General features: G+C 42.1%; 1 protein-coding gene across 2 annotated transcripts in view; it reads left to right on the top strand.

The window, feature by feature from the left end:
• The first annotated feature begins 234 nt into the window (after positions 1 to 234).
• The window catches only part of LRP6 (LDL receptor related protein 6), a 198,653-nt gene continuing 178,589 nt past the window's right edge, over positions 235 to 20,298 (top strand). The window contains exons 1-2 of one of the 2 annotated variants that reach the window (XM_075901099.1): positions 235 to 762; positions 12,589 to 12,982. In XM_075901099.1, coding sequence (XP_075757214.1) covers positions 708 to 762; positions 12,589 to 12,982 — 449 coding nt within the window. In that variant the 5' untranslated portion in view covers positions 235 to 707. Of the gene's footprint in view, positions 763 to 12,588; positions 12,983 to 19,038; positions 19,178 to 20,298 lie in introns of those variants that run through there. The other variant, XM_075901104.1, reaches the window with a different exon arrangement.

Raw genomic sequence — 20,298 nt, 5'->3', positions numbered from 1 at the left:
GTCAGACAAAGGGGATTTAAAAGGAAAGCGGCGCTGGCCCTTCTGCAAGCACGTAGCCTTGCTTGAGCCCAAGGCGCCCGACACCTGAAGCAGGAGCAGCAGTGAGCTTCCTTTGTGCGGCGGCGGCGGCTGCTGCGCTGTGGCTGAAAGTAGGTCCGGCATTCCCAGGTCCAGAGTGGTATCCGCCACCGCGTCGCAGCCCCCTCCCCAAAAAAAAGGAGGAGGGCGAAGAAAATAGTCCCATTGGAATGCGACAGCGGCTGCGGGAGGCGCCTCTTCCCCGGGGGACGCGGCCCGCTTGTGCAGAGCGGCCCGGCCGCGCGCTCGCCTTTGTCGGGGGCGCGGCGGGCTTTGTGCGGGCGCAGGCACCCGGAGGAGGGCGCTGCGTTGGGGCGCCGGGCCGGGGGCGGGGCGGGGGGCGTGTATCCCTGCGCCGCCGCTGTGCGGGGAGGCCGGAGTTGGCGTGGGGATCGCAGCCGCTCGGGCACGGCGGCGGCATGGAGGGGAGCCTGGGCTCGGCGGGTGCCACGGGGCCAGGCGCCTGCTAGAGGCAGACAGCGAGGGGCGGGGAGGACCTGCAGCTGCTCCCCCCCCCCCCCGGCCTGGAAGTATGACCTGGCAGCGGAGGTGCTGCTGCTGCTGCTCTCGCTCTCCCCCGCCGCCGCGCCCCCGCCGGTGAGCCGAGCCGAGCCGAGCCGAGGCGGAAGATGGGGCCCGTGCTGCGGAGCCTACTTCTCTGCAGTTTCTGCGCCCTGATGCGAGGTGAGCGGCCACGGGGGGGGAAAGTTGCGGGGGCCGCTGCGAGTGGCCATGTTCTCGGGGCGGGGGGGAGGCCGGACCCAGCCGCCGGGGCGGGGGAGAGGGGCCCAGGGGAAGGGGCAGCGCTCTTCGCAGTGCCATGGAGCCAGCCTTTCTCTCTGGACTAACTTCCCGCAGGCGAGCCCTGCAGGGGCCGGGGGGTGCCGTGCACGGCCTTTTACCTCTCTCCCCCCCTCCCCAGGCGCTTTTAGGGAAAGTCACCTGGTGCGGGATGTGCGTGTGGGTGGGTGGTTGGACTTATTTTTGTTTATCCTGTGTGCTGAGGAGTACACACACACAGAGCAAACTTCAAATAAGATCGGGGTTTGCAGTCGTCAGTGCACGTCAGTCTAGGATGCGAGGCAGACCCTTTGGGAGACGTTTCAGTGAGCAGAGCATTAACATGTTGTGGTGGGTTGGCTGGTTTGTTGTTGTTTGCACCCCCCCCCCCCCCTTATCCACTCCTTAGTGGAAATGCTGAGATATAATTGAAGTTCTGTACGCTTCACTGGAAAAAAGTGTATATAATAATCATGTATTTTACATGCACCAGAATACGTGCACAGTAATCTGTATTGGGTCTCTCCTGGGACTTGAGAGAAGTTTGTTTTTTTAGAGGACTGATTGTAAAGAATGTTGATATATATGTATATATATAATAGAATGAATGAATGAATGTTGATATGCTTTTCAAATAAGGGATTCAAAATAGCTACCAAATGGCACTCATTGTTCACTATAATATAAAATTTAATATTCTCTTCCCTCGTTTTCCTGTATTGCAGAGAACAGAAAGATAACGGAAGGTTTTGTATTCTGTATATTTGATTACTGTAACCATTTCTACTTGTTTACAATCTTTTTTTGGGGGAGGAGACCTATGTTTGTATCTGTCACATAACTGTTTTCCTGTAGTTAATGAGGGAAGGGATTCTTTAATATATCAGAAAAAGGAATCCCATTCTAAATTAAAAATTGGCTTGCAGCCATTAATTTGTTTTGATGAGAGGTTGGCTGAATCAAGATAAGAGCTTGGGGGAAGGGGATTTGTGTTGTAGGAAGAGCATGAGCCAGTTGATCACTGCTCTGGAAGAGGAAAGATTCCCCTCACCCCTCTATCCATGCATCTGTTTGCCATATTGTATCCTCTTGGAGAAATATATTTATTTAAATAGTCTGTGTAACATTTCATACCCTACTTGAGTCTGTAAAGTTCAGTTTAAGTAACTGATTCTCAGACATGGAGGAAAAATAATGTATTTGGAGCAGTACGCTTTATAACTGTACATTTTCCTAATAAAACTCATCTAGTACTGTAATTGTTGTTTTAAACTAGATACTCTTCTCCCCCCCCCCTTAAGTTGCAATTGGCGCATGAGTACACAAGTCAGTGGGATATTGGCACCATGACTGTCATATTTCCAAATCAATCAGCTTGTAGTTGTATATTCTTTGCAAGTGGTAACAGAACTACTGATGTAGGAAACTTTGAAAGATTCCATTTATAAACCATTCTGGATTGTCATTTTTTTCTCTCTTCATCTTTTACTGAAGATATTTGCATCAAAGCAGCATCTTTACTTCTTCAGAGTTCATCTGCTCCTGCTGTTTGTTTTCCCCACCTGAAATCAGAATCTTCTGTCTGTGACATTGCAGTAATTTCCATGGCAGTTAATTGTTACATCAGGTAGGAGAAAGCAGCAGGAGCAGCTGAACTTTGAAGGGACTAAGATGGTACTTTTATGCATGTATCTTTGGTAATAAAGAATGTACATGATTTGCGAGGAGAACTGGATCTGAAGAGATGTGTTCAATTTTCAGGTGTCAGCAGCCCTTTAGTGAGGCAAAGGTGACAATGTCCACAAATAATATTGTCAGACAGTGTTTTTACACAAGAAAAGGTGAAGGTTTTTGTGTATATGTTTGCTACTTGGCTTGTGAATTTGGTTCTGTGCAGAGTGCCAAGTGGACAGTAATGGAGAGTGAAGCCTCTCCTTTATATGTAGGAATGGGACTGGAGTACATTCTTCTTTTGCCACGTTAATTTGCAGCGTTCTGTCTTCTAAGAGTGGCATCTAAATGGGGTTGCCAATTTTGAAGCTGATCTTTGATTTGGATACTTGTCCATCATAAACTGAGCATAGCACAAAGATTACCCAATAACCAGGTGACAGTAGGAATCTTTGATAATTCATTTACCAGTCTCATCTGGATTAGCGCCAGTAAATGCAAGATCCAATTAATTAGGACACTATACCTTGATGATTGGGGCTTGGGGAAAAATATACCAGGCACATACTAGCCAGAGGTTTATACACAATATGTGGGGTCTCTCTGGTTGTGAAACCCTGTTGAGAAGCCTGGTCCCACTAATAGCTCTAGGGAAAATGCTGGTATTCGTGAGGTGGAGATGAACCTGAATCCTGCTAAAAGACTCCATCTTTTATGTTGGCCTCTGACCTTTTATGCTGCAGTGGTGTGAGGGAGAGCAAACCACTGTCTCAGAACCTCCTGATTACTGATGTGGCGGTCACTGCTAATGTACACTTCCAACTTCTAGTTTTATTTTTGGGATTGGGTCTTCCTCTTATCTGAGCATCAGCAATGCTTGCTGTTGCTGCTGCTTGGAGCTTTCCTGAGTGCACAGAGGTGTGAGGATGACCTAATACATGTCAGCTTCACTGTGGTCCATGGTATTTTTAATAGTAGTGAAACTGATCAGAATCTTATTAGATACTCTGTTCTTACTTGGAAGAGTAGTGGTGGGCAATAGGACCTGTTTGTTATCTAAAAAATGTCACCACATAGGTTTACATTTGCAAAGTTAAAAAAAATCGTAAGTGCTAGAAACTTAACTTCTCTTTTACAAAAGAACAGGTTAGATTCTGCAGGAATTGATGTCTTACCTCTTTCTCCCCTCTGGGGAGAATTTCCTAATTGTCACTGGTTAGTGAGTGATTTACTCTTGTCAATCCTGCTCATGCAAGGAGTTCATCAAGAATTGATTGACTCGAAAGGTTATAAATTATATTTATTCACACTTATCACAACATTGTGTTGGACAGTTCTGCAACTGTAGTATATTCAGGATGAGTTCTTGAAGAAGTGGAAATGCTGGTTGGGTAATTGTATTTTGACAAACCACTAATGTGCTCAAAAGGCTTGTTTATACAATGGTACCACTAGACATTTTTTTTTAAAGTCCTCAGTTTTCATTTTGAAAAGCTAACAGGTTCCAGGCTCCCTGGGAGATGAAGGATGCCGCTCAGGCAACATGCTTAATACTAGGGAGCAGAAATGGGGGGGGGGAGGGAAGAGGCATACTCTGTTTTGTTCTGAAACAACTAGGTGGGTCTTGTAGCAGCATTGAGGAGCAGCAAATAAGAGCTCCATTGAATTTCAGATAAAGGGTTTCTTGAGACCTGGAGCCCATAGTGCTGGAGATCAGATCGTAGGTCCTCCTCCAAGTTATTACAATATATTCCCCCCCGTCCCTCAATCCCCATATGTATAAACTATATACCCTTTTAAATTGGCTGTCTTTCATTCCACAGAGATTAGTCTAGCATTCTGCATAGTTTGCCCTTTTGTCAGAAGCTGGGAATGGGTGACAGGAGAGGGATCGCTTGAGGATTACCTGCTCTGTTCATTCCCTCTGGGGCACCTGGCAATGGCCACTGTCAGCAGACAGGAAACTGGGCTGTAGGGACCTTTGCTCTGACCCAGTATGGCCGTTCTTATGTTCTTTGTCATGAGAGATGTATGAAACCAGTATGATCTAAGGTTTGGAAAATGCTATATTTAATACAGTAATTTGCACAGTTGTATTTCACAGTAATTTCCACAGATCCCTCACCACCATCAAATCACCACTTGAAGAATTTTAAAATAAAATAGTAGAAAGATAATTGTAGCAGAGTTTAATGTGGCTGAAGGAAAATATAAAGTAGCATTCTGCCAAAGTGTGTTTAAATGTGATGGAGAGTGCTGGTATTTCTTTTTGGATATAGTTGTGATTTACTTTGCCATTGGTTCATGAAGGGGATGCGGTACTTGTATCTTCCTTTTACTGTAAAGCTATGCGACTGAAGAATTTCTTGGAATTACCACGTCTTACAGAAATATTGTTCAGAGTGACATTATTTTTCAGACTATGAGCAGTCCGGTGGCACCTTAGAGAGTAACAAATATATCATGAGCTTTCGTGGATAAAACCCAACTCATCTGTTGAAGTGGGTTTTACCACAAAAGCTCAAGATACAATATATTTCTTAGTCTCTAAGGTACCATAGGACTACTTGTTGTTTTTAAAGTTAAAACTAACATGGCTACCTTGTGAGATGAATTTTCAGGTTTCCCTCCTCCCTTACTTCCCAGTAAGTGGTCTCTGCTATTCACTTGTTAAGTTTTAGTTGGAAGTGTGAATTTGACTGCAGGGATAGCAGGTTGGGCTGGGGGGATTTGTTGCAGTTGTGCACATTTTTCAGCTAGAAGATAGCAGCTCAGTCAGGAAGTTCCTCTGCATGAGTTCCTATTTGCATGCCTCTGGGAATCAAAGAATTTCCACCCTTTCAGACAAGTATTTCCACGCTTATGGTAATATTGCATCCCAGATGTGCCTGTTTTAAACAATCCACCTCTGTGCACTCATTGCTATACTTATTTCTTGATTTGAAATCAAGTGTGTGTGTGTGTGTGTGTGTGTGTGTGTACGGACAGACACACACTCCTCTCACCATCCATCTTCTCTGGCAGTCAGTCTTTAGAATTCAACACTGTCCTCTTTGTCTGCAGCATATTCATTCTCATTAGCTTCTTGGCAAATGTTAATAACGTGGGTTGGCTTGCTGATGGGTTGTTCTCCAAGACAGTTCAGTTTCTCATACATGGGAGAGATGACTTTGGAATGACACCAGAAATTCAGTTATCCTCAGCTTTTTTGTACAGGACCACTTCCAGTTTGGCAGACTGCCTTGATACCTTTATATACAGAGGTATGCTGCGCCTGAGCAGACTGGTAGTTCTAGGTCCTGTCAGGAGGCCCTCAGCAACTTTGGGCAGCTTAAAGGATTCCACCAATACAGATCTCATAAACTGTGCTACATTCTATGCTACCATCCATTTCTGTGAAGTAGCACATTGGGGCATATTTTAATACATCTCTTTTTGCTGAAAATAAAAATACTGGTAAGGGATTTCCTGTAACCACAGATGTTTACCTCATGGATGCCTGATGGATAGAGCTTATTATGAAAAGGAAGAAAGCTGCTGTTAACATCAGGCAGACAATACTTGTTCGTCTGAAGCCCAGCTAAGCCATTTGTCCCAGCCATTGACTTAGTATTTGGAGCACAACCTGGATGATTGTTGGGTGAAGGATGCGAGGCTTTGTACAAGTGTGGCATGGATGATAATCCAGTTGTCATGTTACTTACTTCTCTTTTGAGCCAACTGCATACAAGCATTATTGGGATTTTCTCTGTTCTTTATCTGGTTATTGTTAATGGGTAAAAAGAGTATTTGCTCTCCTCTTAAAAATGAATATATTTACACAACCTATTCCACATGTTAATCAGTTTAACCAGAGTTGCATAATTACTTGCTAGTATGAATAAAGATGTAAAATAGTTCTGTGACAGTACAATTTTCCAGGTGTAGGGAGGGGAAAGCATTGCATCTGTAATTATATAAATGTTGGGTGATGATTGCCTTAAAAATTAAATGTTTTTCCTATTTATACTTGGCAGGCAAATTAACACACTTATAAAGACTTAATTTAACTATCCAAATGTTTTTGTAGTTTATAAATATTTATGGAAAGGAATTCACAGTGTGAAAAGATTAGCTACTTGCTCCAAGTGGGCAGTACTCAGTTTGACTAAAATGGTGGTATTTGCATTAGAAATTAGCTTGTTGTAATTGTTTTCTCCTTTCTGTTATGTCCTTGTGTGTAGTTGCTTACTTAAATTGTTTTTCTTTTTATGGTGATTGATTAACTACTGTTTAATATAAGGCTGTACATTTCTAATCAGTTGACAGGACCCCTAAATAACTCTGAAATGGAGTCAAATGTACAAATCTGATGGTGAAGTGGGAATACTATATCATTTCCCCCCTTCCCCCACTGGATTAATAATATGCATCTGGGATTATCCCATTTAAACTGTAGTTTAGTGGACAGCATTCTTTTAGTTAAAGTTTCTGTATTAATTTTGGGAGAATTCCCCAGAGTTTTAACATTATTTTAATATTCAGTGATTCCGATGTGCTAATAATGGATGCTTTATATGTGGGTATGGAAAATGGTTTTGCAAAGGTTTTTTTTTTTTTTGTTACAGGATTACATTGCCCAAATTGAATTACTCTGTATTACAATGAAATCAGTGTAACAGAAATGACAGTATTGTTTTAATTCTGGTTTATTAGGGCCATGTGTCAGTCCTGTGTGTCAAATTTGAAAATTAATCATCTCTGAGAGAGAAGAGAAGGGAAATCTAGTCTTACTCAACTAACTACATGAATAATTCTGTCACTTAGCCAAACTATTTTTACTACTATTCTAATAGAAATGTGAATTAATAAAAGGAAACATTATTTTCCCTTTCAGCCTTTTCCTCTCATTGGTCTCTGCCAAAAACAAACAAAAAGGCTGGGGGATGTTGCTTCATATTACTATTTTTTACTTTAGGTTGCTTTCTAGCAACAAACTTTTTCCCGAGCTGCCTTCACTTCTTAAATATTAAAGATATTTGACAAAAAATATTCAGAGGGAGTGCAATGCATTTGCTTGAAGTCTTGGCCATTGTTAGCCAGTTTCCAGAACTTGTCTGCATGTAAAAAGAAGCAAAAACTTATGATTATTCTGAATTTCAGCTTCTCTCGCTGTATAGCTAGAACAGCAATGAATAAAGAAATTTGTACTCAAAATTATTTAGTTCATTGTGGAAATTCCAAAATTCTCTTGTACTATAATGGTGTAATGGAGAAAATAACATGCAGTGTTCAGCAAAGGAATGTAGCGCACAGTTTAACTGGGAAGTCTTGTATTTACTTTATGATATCGATGTGGAAAAGCAGTGATGTTATAAGGCAGCAGCTGAACTAAGGCTTAATACTCATCCTATATACCATGAACAAAAACTTATAAATAGATGGGATATTTAAAAATCACAAAACTGGGTTTGAACTGAAGTGATTAACCTGAAAAGAAACAGATGGGAGTTTGGTATTTTATAACACTGATTTTATAGGTTTGTTTATCTGTTAATTTTGTCACACATCTTGTCATACATGATGTGTAAGCTGATTTGTATGTTCTGCAGTGGAAATACAGTTGGATCTGTGTTACATTACTTGATCAATAATTTAAAAAAAAATCTGCTATTAATCATAACCACCTCCAAAATCTGTGTCTATTCATTTGGAGTAGAAATTCCATTTCTTAAGGTCAACCCATAGAAAATTTAATGTTTTTGGGGCACTGAAATGTAATCTTTGGATTGGTAATTTATAGTTTTGAGTTAAACTTGGACCGTGTGCATTTTGTTTTAACAGTGTTTTGTTAATCTACATGCCCATCTGACATGACCTTCAGGCTCCCAGTAAGTGGTCAAAGATAATCCTTCTGTGCTGCACGGAAAATATGTAACTGCACAAAAATTAAGAGTTGTGAAGCTATGAAAATGTATTTTAGTCATAATGGAAATCCAGTCTTTTCATTCTCAGCATTCAGTGTGGTACATGAGGCAACAAAATTCGCTGTGCACTAAGTTTAACTGGGAAGTACTCTGAAATGAAGTAACTTTGGATCATTGAGTGATTCATACTTTGTTTTCATCACTATTGAAGAGAATGCTTTAGTTGCAGAGAATTGAGGCTGACAATGTGATGACAATGTAATACTATTAAAACTCGGTACTTTCTCCTTCAGCAAAAGTAAGTTTGTCTTGCCATGGTCCAGTCTGTGCTGTCAAGTCAGTGACATCTTTCTCTTCTGGAAAGAATAGCCCAATATCTGGGTTGGACATGCTAATTTCCTAATTGATAGCTCAGGACAGTGTCTGTCAAAATCTGAAGGATTCTGGTGGTTTCTTTGCATTTGTGAAGACAAACTGTAAAGTCTTCTAATGTGTCTACCCTTAGCATTTATCCTAAGCATGCCAGGATAAGTCATTGAAAGTGTTAGCAAAGGGAGAGAACTAAAAATTGAGATAAACTTGCTTTTTTGTTCACGATTCAAATCTTGTAAGCATTTCCCCTTCTTGTGAGTATGAGAGAGGAGTTAATGGCAAGGGAAACCCATATCACCACAGAGCAGTCTATAAAAGCACAAATCCATTGGTGGGTCTTAAATGAAATGCATTGATTTACAGCTTCATGAAAGATGAGCTGTGGATTTTCAATCACTTCCTTTCCGGCAAAAAGCTAGTATAGGAAACAGTGAAGCCGTCAGGCAGTAGGTATAATGATTTGCATTGATGTGATCGGACCACTATTTTTACCAATCGTCAGAAGGCTCCAGACAGGCAGGTTGCAAAACAATATGCCCATGAAATGTAGAAATCTCCAACTACTGGCTGTAACACCACAAACATTGCTTTTTTGCACATTAGCAAAAGCAAGTGTTCATCAAGTTGAATTGCTGAGTAGCTGCTGCTGTTTGAGTTCTGAAAGCAGTTCTTCTTGGACATCTTGTGCCATGTCTTTAATAAAGCACGGAAAAGTGTTTTGAACAAAAGCATGCTTTTCAGTGCAATAGCTTCTTCCCATCCTATGTCCCAACCCCCCCCCCCCCCAAACAAATCCTATATCAGTTACACAGAGAAAAGGATTTTTTTGCAATAGTTTTCTCTACTGCTGTCTAATTCAAATGAGTACCATATAAAAAGCTTGAAGGGCATTTCCTATTGATGCTGCTAGTTTGAGTAATCAGGTCTGGTGTATTTATTCAAAGTGTCAGGTTTTTGCTGGGGGAAAAAATCCTCAGAGTTATCATTTGCTGATGGATGCCTGATTTCTAAAAGTCACACCAACTTGAAAGGCTTGATACTCTATCACCCACCCCTTCAGAACCCACTACAAGTTGTGTTTTTGAATCAGTCTGTGTAAAACTGTGAGTCATGCTTGTAGTCAGATTTCATCTGAAGTATAATTCGATTAATTTACATCACTTTGTGAAAAGGACATCTTTCTGAATCATTCCTGAGCTCCCATAAAGCATGAACAACCTCTGCAATGTAGTTGTGTTGGACACAGCAGTGCCTTCGTGATTATTCTTGACACATCTGGGCTGTCTCTACATTGGCAAGATTTTGCGCAAAAGCAATTGCAGAGTTGGAGCGGGGGCGAGAGGAGCAGGACTGACCCAGCCATATGTAGATCTCAGGGTGCTGTGTCCCCCTCCTCCCCCCGCAAAGCATGAGTGAGTCCAGCCTGGGGATTCTATTGTGCCCCCTCCACGCTCTCGAGTAGTTACGAACTGGCTGGCTGGTAGACACACTCATGCAGCCTGAGTACATCTAGCAGCCAGGCAGTTTGAAACTACAAACTGATACATCTAGTAATAATAAAATGTACCTAATGAGAAAATACCAGACATGTTATATGTCTGGTATTTTCTCAGTTTGTTTTTATGTTTATATTTTTCGGGTGCAAAAAAAGTACTGAAAAAAAGGGTTCCAACTAAAGTAAAAAGTTTGGGAAACCCATGTCTAACCAGCTTTCTGTCTCTTACACTCCATTTATCCAATCCATATTCTTTAACTTGATGACAAGAATATTGTGGGTGACTGTATCAAAAGCTTTGCTAAAGCTGGCACTGGGGGCTTTGGGAGGACCAGAAACAACTTATTTGAATATTCATCATTTGATTAATGAATATGCAAATGAATGTTACCAGTCCTCCAAAAGGTCGTGAATGGATTTACTGGTCCCCGTGTCAAAAAGTTTGGGAACCCTGGTATAGCCGATTAACAGATAAGCAAACGCTCATAGATTAATGTTACAGACTACATGCATTTCCCTTCCCTCCCTGCCAGTAAATTTTTTAGCAGGCTGGCATTTTCTAATTAGGTAAGTTTTATTATTATTATTAGGTGTTTCAGTCCGTAGCTGCAAACTGCTTGGCTGGTAGATGTGCTCATGCTGCATGAGTGTGTCTACCAGCCAGGCAGTTTGCAACTACTTGAGGGATGGTATGAGCGGGGGGGGGGGAGGGAGGGCAAAATGGAATCCCTGGGGCTGGACTCACTCGTGTGCCTGGGTCTGCATGTGCCCAGGTCAGTCCCACTTCCCGCCGTCCAATTGCCGGCCCACGCTTCTCTTCCCAATCTCCCCTGGCCAGCCTGCTGCCCCCATCCAGCCCTGCTTCCAGTGGCTGGTTCTCCAGTCCTCCTCCTCCCAATCTCCCCCCCAGCCAGCCTTCCCCCCCCCCCCCCCCCCCGGGTCCAGCCCTGCTTCTGCAGCCCGCCAACCCCGATCTCCACCGGACAGCCCTGCTGCCCCCAACCCTGCTTTCACCAGCCTCCCCCCAGCATCTGTGCCAGACAGCCCCACTGCCCCCAACCCTGCTGCAGCCCTCAATCTCTGCCGGACAGCCCCGCTGCCCCCAACCCTGCTTCCCGACGGCTGGTTTCCCCCCCACACCCATCTCCTCCCAGCCCACCCCTCCCCACTCTCATCCCGGCAGCCATGCTGAGGCCTGTTTTTTTTTTTTTTTTTTTTTTCGTGGCCCGGTAGCGGGCTGCAGCCCATAGTTTGGGAAAAGCTGCTGTAGAGGAAACTTAAAGTTGTAGGTTAGTCTACAATTTTCTAAGTTGATAGTAATGATATAACGACATGCACACGAATATATTTGGAAGGCCAACCTCAGTGTCTAGCTTGCCATTTTATGTTTCTTCATCACAATGGTACCTGAGCTACCACAGAGAAGGCTAGTTGTGTTTTGTGATAGCATTGTGAAAAGGAATTTTGTTTGTGGTGTTTCTCCCTTTTTAAATAACGGTTCTTACTAATTTTACTTGAAGCATAAATAATCAAGATGTCATGTGATACTGGTGGTTGAGTATAATTAAATGGATATGTTACATTTTAAAATCTCTGTTTTCATGATTCTTGCCTTCCAATAGATTTATTCATGGGTTACTTATGAAAGTTATACTGACTGCAGAAAGTGTGTGGTAGGCATGCCAAAAAAACAAAAAACCCCAAAAACCCAAACCCACAATATTTGATCAGGTAACTGAACATGGGAAGGTGGGCCTTAGTTTGAAAGAAGACTTCACACAGTTTCTATAGCCCTGGTTTTCCCCTTCACTTTAGTAGTAATTAACATTTTATATGAGATCTTGTATTCCAAGCTGCTTCAAAGTATGTACCGTTAGTAAGGAACATACTTTAGATTGGAAAGCAGCAGCAGGTGAGCAAATCGTGCACAGCACGCTTACCTCAGTTTCCCCTTCACATACTGATTAAACTCTGCTCTCGTAGGAAAAGGTGTCCATGTGATCTTTAGTGAATATATTGAGACCTGTTTTTTTTAATCATCTTATTTGAATTACACACACCATAGGATAGTATGTTAGTAATTTATCTCCTTTGCGAGGGCTGAGAGAGTCTTGCTGAGATTTTAAACTGTGTCTTCAGGTTATCTAGTTAACTTCCAAAGGCTTCCTTTTTTGGGGATAATTGAATTGGCTCTTTTATATACCATTTCTGTGAAACTACTAATGCCTTAAATTGTAATAGCCTGACTTATGCTAATGTGTGTCATTTTTTTTCCTCCACCTAAAGCTACCCCGCTGCTGCTGTATGCAAACCGGCGTGATCTGCGATTGGTGGATGCTGCAAATGGAAAAGAGAACGCTACAGTTGTAGTGGGTGGTTTGGAAGATGCAGCTGCAGTGGACTTTGTGTTTGTCCAGGGGTTGATATACTGGAGTGATGTGAGCGAAGAAGCTATTAAACGAACAGAATTTAACAGAACTGGGAGTGTACAGAATGTGGTCATTTCTGGGCTTTTGTCACCTGATGGGTTGGCATGCGATTGGCTGGGAGAGAAACTATACTGGACGGATTCTGAAACAAATCGGATTGAGGTTTCCAATTTAGACGGATCTTTGAGAAAAGTTTTATTTTGGCAAGAATTGGATCAGCCCAGAGCAATAGCCTTAGATCCTGCAAGAGGGTAAGTCTTTGGTTTTGGGGGGGGTGTGGTTTTTTTTAAATTTTTGGCATGTCCTGTTTATCAGTTATTGAAATTCATTTAACAATGTACTTTTTGAAGATATCTGCATGTTTCTAGTTATGCTGTGACCTTTAAATATGGTACTGCCCTAAACCAGTTTGCATACCAGATGATGGTCTAGGGTTTCTTGCACTTGCTGTGAGATGTGAAATAATTGGCAGTATTGCTGATTTGTTTTTTGTGTATGTGTAAGGGGGCTTGTTGAACATCAGATGTGCAAGCAAACTATGTGAGAAGAAACTAGTCTTTTTGTAATAGCAGTGCAGGGGATGCTAATTCACTCGTCTCTTAATATGTGAAAACAGATGCAGTTTTGTTTGTAAAGCCAACATCTGCCTATGGAGCTGCTGTGCTCTGAATAACTTTTTTTTTTTTTTGGTGTTTGCTCAGCATTTCTATTATGATCTAGTGTAAATGTTGTACTACATGAGGAAAAAACAAACTAATAATGTTCAGGAAGAGGTTTCAGCCCTCAGTTAGAAAATACATTTATTACAAGCATCTGACCCTAGTGCTTTTGGGAAATTCTGTTATAATAAAAACAATGATACTGTACAACTGGTTTAGGGTAGGCATAGTATAAGCTTTCTTCTCCTTAACTCTGATTTCAAGGTCTGGTAGTGGAACTTAGTTGTGACTTGCAGTACTCTCTGGTTATTCTCTTCTGAGGGCCTCTCCTAAATGGCTGCTATCAAGCATGCTAAATTCAGTGACAGGTTTGGGATGTACAGCACCTTTAGGACCCAGGGGGTGCCGGATTATCAGATATGCTGGACTATCGGAAGGGGGGGCTATGAGGAGTCGGGGGTGGGGAGGATGCTGTTTCAGCAGCGGCTGAATCAGGGACGCCTGCAGCAGAGCAGCTGGAGTGCTGCCGGGTTGGTCCGGTAGCGCCGACCCTTGGTGCTGCGAGACCAACCTGGCAGCACCCCAGCTGCTCTTGGGGACACCTGGGGCAGAGCAGCTGTGGGGGCTGCCGGGTTGGTCCCTCAGGTCCCGTAGCGCTGCCCCTCGGCGCTATCTGGCGGCACTCCAGCTGCTCTGCCTTCAGCTTCCCTGATTGAGCAGCTAAATTGGGGAAGCTGGGGGCAGAGCAGCTCCAATGGTCCGGCTGCCCGGAGCACTTCCGGGTTCCTGATAGTGCCGGACCATTAGATGCCGGACCAATGGAGTTTTACTGTAGATGAATATCTACTGAAGTTTAGGACAAGACCATGAAATGCATGGTGGCTTGTGATGTTCTTTTTAATGCTGATGGTCTCCAGAAGGGAAAGACTGGTGCAGTAACCTAGTGGCTCACTTTACACCAACATTTGTTTTCTTAAAAATTGAATATAGTCCACAGTGCAGAGTAGCTTACAAATAAAGTGTGTTTTAATTTAATTTGATTGAGCAAGAAAGTTCACCTGTATCTGCAATAGTAAGACAACTGTCAGAGAGGAGAGTGCTTTTGTTTTATTATACTGGTCATAAGTCAAAATTTTTCTCCTGATCATTAAGCACAAGGATGGAAACATGAAAAGTATGAAAATTATTTTTTCTGTTTCAGTAACACTTCTTTATTAGGGATGTTAACAATTAAGTAATAGGGTAACAATATGACCATTGAAAATCTCAGCAATTACTCGGTTATCTGTGCTGTGGGCGCTGCAGTATAAAGCTTAGCTTAGCTTTATACTGTAGAGCCCATAGCAAAGCCTCCCTGGAAATGGGACTGCCAGCCCCCTGCCTACTCCACTACTGGGGAGGAGGCTTCACTGTCAGCTTTGCTGCTGCAATGAAGCCTCTTCCCCAGGAGCAGAGTGGGCAGCCCTTGTCTGCCCAGCTCCTGGGGAGGAGGCTTCGCTGAGTGTAACCAGCACTGTTAACCAATAAGCATCCACTTATCAAGTAAATAGTCGGTTATACGCAAACATCCCTGTTATTGATGGCTGCATAGATAGATGTGTGCTGTCTGGGAGTTTTATATTGGTGCCCATTGGCTCTGTGTGGAACCTACAATGAAGCAGCCTAATAGTAAAAACTAGAACTTGAGAAACAAACCCTGTCACTCTTCTTATGCTCAGTTGTTCCTTATTTCAGTTTTATAAAGTAAAATGTCTTGGCAACTAAATAAGGTTTAATGAGAAAATATAGTGACCATTTTCAGAAAAGTCTAATCTAAAAGGGATGTAAAATCCTGCTAAAAATGTTAACCAGTTAAACTATATGTTTAATCAGTCTGCGGTGCAGTGGGCCCAGCCTGGCCAAATATAGCCCCCTGGGTGGGGGGGGGGTCTGCTCAGGACAGGCTAGGTTCTGGTTAGCCGGTTACCAGGATAAGCTTGCCAATAAGGCAGTGCTTACTGGATAACCAGCTACCCCTCTACATCATTAATCTATCTAGTATAAAATAAGGATGTTAAAGACTAGTCAACTATCCGATACGCAGATAGTCAACTAGTTGATTTCTCTCCCCCGCCCCTTGCTGCCTCAATCAGATAGTGGCAGCAAAATGGGGAGGGAGAAGGAGGGAAGAGGTTACATCAAGGGCAGTGCCGCAGCTGATCCCAGGCTCCGTGCCACATTTCTGTGGAACCCAGGATCAGCTGACACTGGGTTCCGCGTGGAATTTCAAATGGCTAGTGCAACATGGAGCCTGGGGTCAGCGGGGGACTCAAAGTCCCCCTCTGACCCCAGCCTCCATGAGTTTGCTTTGGCTTTGAAATGCACAAGAACCCCCATTGGAGACTCGTGTACATTTCAAAGCAGGCACGCCATGTGCAGTCCAGAGTCAGCAGGACTTCCCGCTGGTCCCAGGCTGCACTCAGTGTTCCGCATTGCTCCTTTGAAATGTACAAGAGCCCTTGCTGGGGCTCTTCTACAAAGGAGGAATGCAGAAGTGATTATTGAGGAGTCGATGGAAATTCCATTGACTACTTGACTAGTAAATTAACCACTATTTAACATCTTTAGTATAAAGTGGCATGTGTAAGAAGTCCCCGATGTTAGCTGAGTTGGTTGTGAAAACCTTTAAAAGGTGTTGATACATTTGATGTAGAAATACAAAAGTACTGAATTGAATGTGTGTGCACCATTAAAGCAGTTTAATTTTATTTAGATGTTGCATCATGACTTCTTGGCAGTGCCCCATTAAATTGTAACATGACTTTTGAGTTTTCTAACCACAGTTTTCAAAACAAATTTCCCTTATCCCCAGTTGCACTAGTTTTTCAGGCCTTCGAGAACTTTGGAATGGCTCTCGTATTGTTGTCAGCCAGGAAGTTGCCCCAAACAGTGTTGGCCAATCTGCGGAATGGAATGCTCTCATAGGGAATGTTGCTCTAGTGGAGATAGTGGGAAAATAAATGGATGGGGTAACCATCACTATCACTGCCAAAACCTCCTAGCTTTATGTATCATTATTGGTAGATTATGCATGGGGAACCAAGTATAATTTTTTTTTTTGGTTGGCATTTTTATATACAGAAAGCCAGCGTAACTTAAAATGCATAGAGGTATTTCTAGCCAACTGTGTAGACATATGGCCTAAGCTTCAGGTTTTAATTTTCTGCGCTGCAGTTGATTATTTGACAGTTATTTTCCTGGCAGTGGAATAAACTCTGTATGTGTGGTTCAGTGGGAGGGGAAAGGGATGCTATAGTCAATTGAAGTCACTGAGAGTTTTCATTACTGTTTTAGAAGACGGTTCAACCAAGTCCCAATCCCCTTTTTCGGGACTGTTTTGTCAACCTACAACTGAAGCTGTTCTTAATAGTGGTGCAGCTGATGAAAATGCATAAACAGACATTTTCTACAGACAGCTTTATTTATTAGTTTTATGCAAAAAGAAAAAAATCAATGTTAAAGAGTTGGTGATAAAGTCTCGAGGAATGTGCTACCAAGACTAACTAGTTTTTCTCACGTCTGGGTATACTGTGAAGTGAAAAGGAATTTTAAAAGTCTGCTGGAAGGTCTAACTAATGTCCTACATTTCAGTGGTATATTTTTAATTTAGCTAACTCCAGAGTTAAAATAATTGCTAGTAAAAACTCAAGTAAAATTTTATAATCAGTTCACATTGTAATAATTTTCATTTACTGGGTGACATCGCACAGAGTAGTGTACTGTTTTTCATGACAGTGTAGGCTGATTTCCCGATATGTGGTGGAGGTAGTTCTTAAGTTTAAACCTTCTCTAAAGAAATGGAATGATTTTTCTCATGCTTCAATTTACATATCATACTCTTCTAGTTATTACATGTCTCTTTTTATTGACCCATATTGTTTGACTACAGTGTCAGTTGCTACACGTGTTATAGATCAGATGCCAGTGTGGAATTGGTGGCATTGACACACACAATCCAGTATTTATTCATTTTAATTAAAAATTGTAATAGCACATTGTAAAACTCATTTGAAAAAGTCTCAACCTGATTTAAATCAGTGATGTATTTCAAAATTGAGGGATTTAAATCAATTATGTAAATCATAGTGAATTGGTTATTGGAATCATTCTCTTGCAGAGAAAAGGGCTGTATAAATTTAGTAAGATATCAATGAACAGAGTTCAGAAGTTGGTTCAGTAGAAGATAGTACCTCACCCAACTTGTTTCTCTTGTCCTGGGACCAACACAGCAACACCAGCATTGCCATTTCAATGTAATGCTTGCTCAAGAAGTTAGAACTAAACATGACTGTAGGAGTGATTTTTAGTATGCAGTTTTTGTATGCCATTTGAGGCATTGTATGAGGCTTGTAATTGCTTTAATTAGTCTAATTTTTCTAGTGGAGACTTGGCATACCTATACATTTTTACACACTGTCACCTCAGTGACAGGAGCAAAGTGACTATTGTAAGAAGATACAAGTAAAAAAAAAAAAGTGGACGAAGAGTTCCTTTTTCTGACTTAAATCCACAACCAAAGTAGTGGAGTAAATTATCTAATTTGGAAAAATGGTGCCCTTAATCTGGAATAAGAATATCCACATACAGAGTTCATTAAAGAATACATACATGTGTACACAGGCCCTTCAGCATGAATGTAAATTTATTTGCATGTCTAGTCCCCATAACCTGAATCCTTAGAGTTAAGTATGTATATAACATTTGCATCATTCAGATCTAAAATTTTATTAACATTTTATTTTTTCCCCTTGGTGGCATAACATATTTGAAACTTGAAAACAAAAAAGTGTCTGTTAACAATACAAAGTTATTTAGACTTTCAATACAGTAATAAACTGACCGTTTTTATACACGCAGAAGCCAAGGTTTTCTACAATAAGAGTATGAAGTTAGTGCAAAGTGCATATGAGTAACTGGATGGTGGGAACTACAGGCAGGGGAATTTCTGGCACCACCTTCTGCTGCCAACACTCTCTCAGTCATAAGAATATAACATAAGAAGCTTTATATGCTTCTCTCTCTCTCTCACTCGATGTGCCGCAGCCCTGTAAACAGTGACGTCTCTGATGCTTTAGTTAGGCAAAACGGCTAGGTTATCTTAGGAGCACCAGTCCCAGAAGCTCTGATGTGGGAGTGTGGCCTTGTAGAAATGCTTCAGTTTTCTTGTTCAAGTTGAGTATTTCAGAAGTTGGTGTGAGCCGCAACTATTGCGCAGACAATATGCTTGTCAGTTTTGCATTGGTGTCTGTACTGTTCTGATAGTAATGATGTTTAATGAGATACTGGATTTGCCTTTTCACGATAGATGAGCATTTTAAGTGTGAAGCATCTTAGAATTTCAGAGTTCAGAGCATTTTTTCACCCTACTAACAATTAGGAAACTAATTAAAGAAGTACAAAGCATCAACTATAGCCATTTAACACGAAGAAAGTAAAGAACGAGTAACATGTAAATCAAAATCTTGATTTAAATTATTAGGGTAGTCAATTAATTGCAGTTAATGCCTGTGATTGATTGTAATTTTTTTTAATTATGTTTTTTTTTTTAAACATACCCCTGTGCTGGGAAGGAGGCACTGGCAATAGAAGGACCCGTGTCGGGTCTGATGCAGTAACCCAGTCCTCCTCCAGTAAGAGAGAAGAGGAGGTGACTTCCGTCCCAGTTCCTATGGAGAAGTAAGGATCCTGATCCTTTGCCTCTCACACTGGATGGGGCTGGAGCGTATTCCATAGAGAACTAAGGTCTAGGTAAGCTCAGCCTCCCTACACCAGACTCTCCCCCCTGTGCCATATTGGTGCTAAGTCCCTGAGGTAATAGCCACCCAGCTCAGTAAAAGGAGCTGAGCCTGGCCAGCCCAGTAGCAGCAGCAGCAGCAGCAAGACACCTCCATCACTGTCCTCCTCCATAAGTCATTGGTTGCTCCCATCATCACCTCTGTCCTCCTGGGACCCCTACCTGCATTAAAGTTTTAAATTGTTTCATTTCTGAGTGCCATTATGTTAAAAAAAAAATCCTACATTTGTAAGTTCAAGTTTCATGATAGAGAGATTGCATTACAGTAGTTGTCTAAGGTGCATTGAAATATTTTTTTCTTCTATTTCTTTTCAACAGAGCAAATATATATAGTAAATAATATAAAACGAGCACCGTTCTACTTTATAGTCTGTATTGTAATTGAAATCTGTATATGAAATGATAGAAAATGTACAAAAATATTTAAATGGTGTTTAACAGTGTGATTAATCATGATTAATTTTTAATTGCATGAGTAATCTTGATTAATTTTAAGGTTTGACAGCACATTTAAATGTAAGAAATCAGTTTAATTTTGTAAATCATTATTTCCTTGAACCCACCAGCAGACCCAGAGTAAGAAGGGTTTTTAAGGGTTGCAGCCTGGGGTCTCCTTACCCTGGGGCCTAGGATACAGCCTGTAAAGCCTCTGTGTTTGGGGTAGCCTTTCCTGGTGTTTGGGGGGGGGGAGTGAGGAATCAGAAGCCTTCCTTCCTACCCTCCACTGGCTGGAGCCCTGTTATTGGGAGCACTGGGAAGCTCTGACCTCGCAGCTCCTATTGGCTGGAAATCTTGGCCAATGGAAGCAACCAAGGGTTGTGTCTGCAGGTGAGCACAAGGCAGCACGGAGACACCTGGTAGCTGCCCTAGGTAAGTGCCCCAATCACCACCCTAGCTACTCCTAGACCCCACACTGAGCCATGAGCCCCCTCCTGCACCATAACTTGTGGCCAGGCCCTGCATCCCCAGCCCAACCTCCTGCCCTGAGTCTGCTCTCACATTCCAAACCCCTTAGCCCCAGCCTGGAGCCTCCTCATGCACCCCAAACACTTCATCCCTATCCAAGTGCCCACAC

Source organism: Pelodiscus sinensis, chromosome 1, assembly GCF_049634645.1.
Source record: "Pelodiscus sinensis isolate JC-2024 chromosome 1, ASM4963464v1, whole genome shotgun sequence".
NCBI lineage: Eukaryota > Metazoa > Chordata > Testudines > Trionychidae > Pelodiscus > Pelodiscus sinensis.
This window is presented reverse-complemented; position numbering and strand designations above follow the sequence as displayed.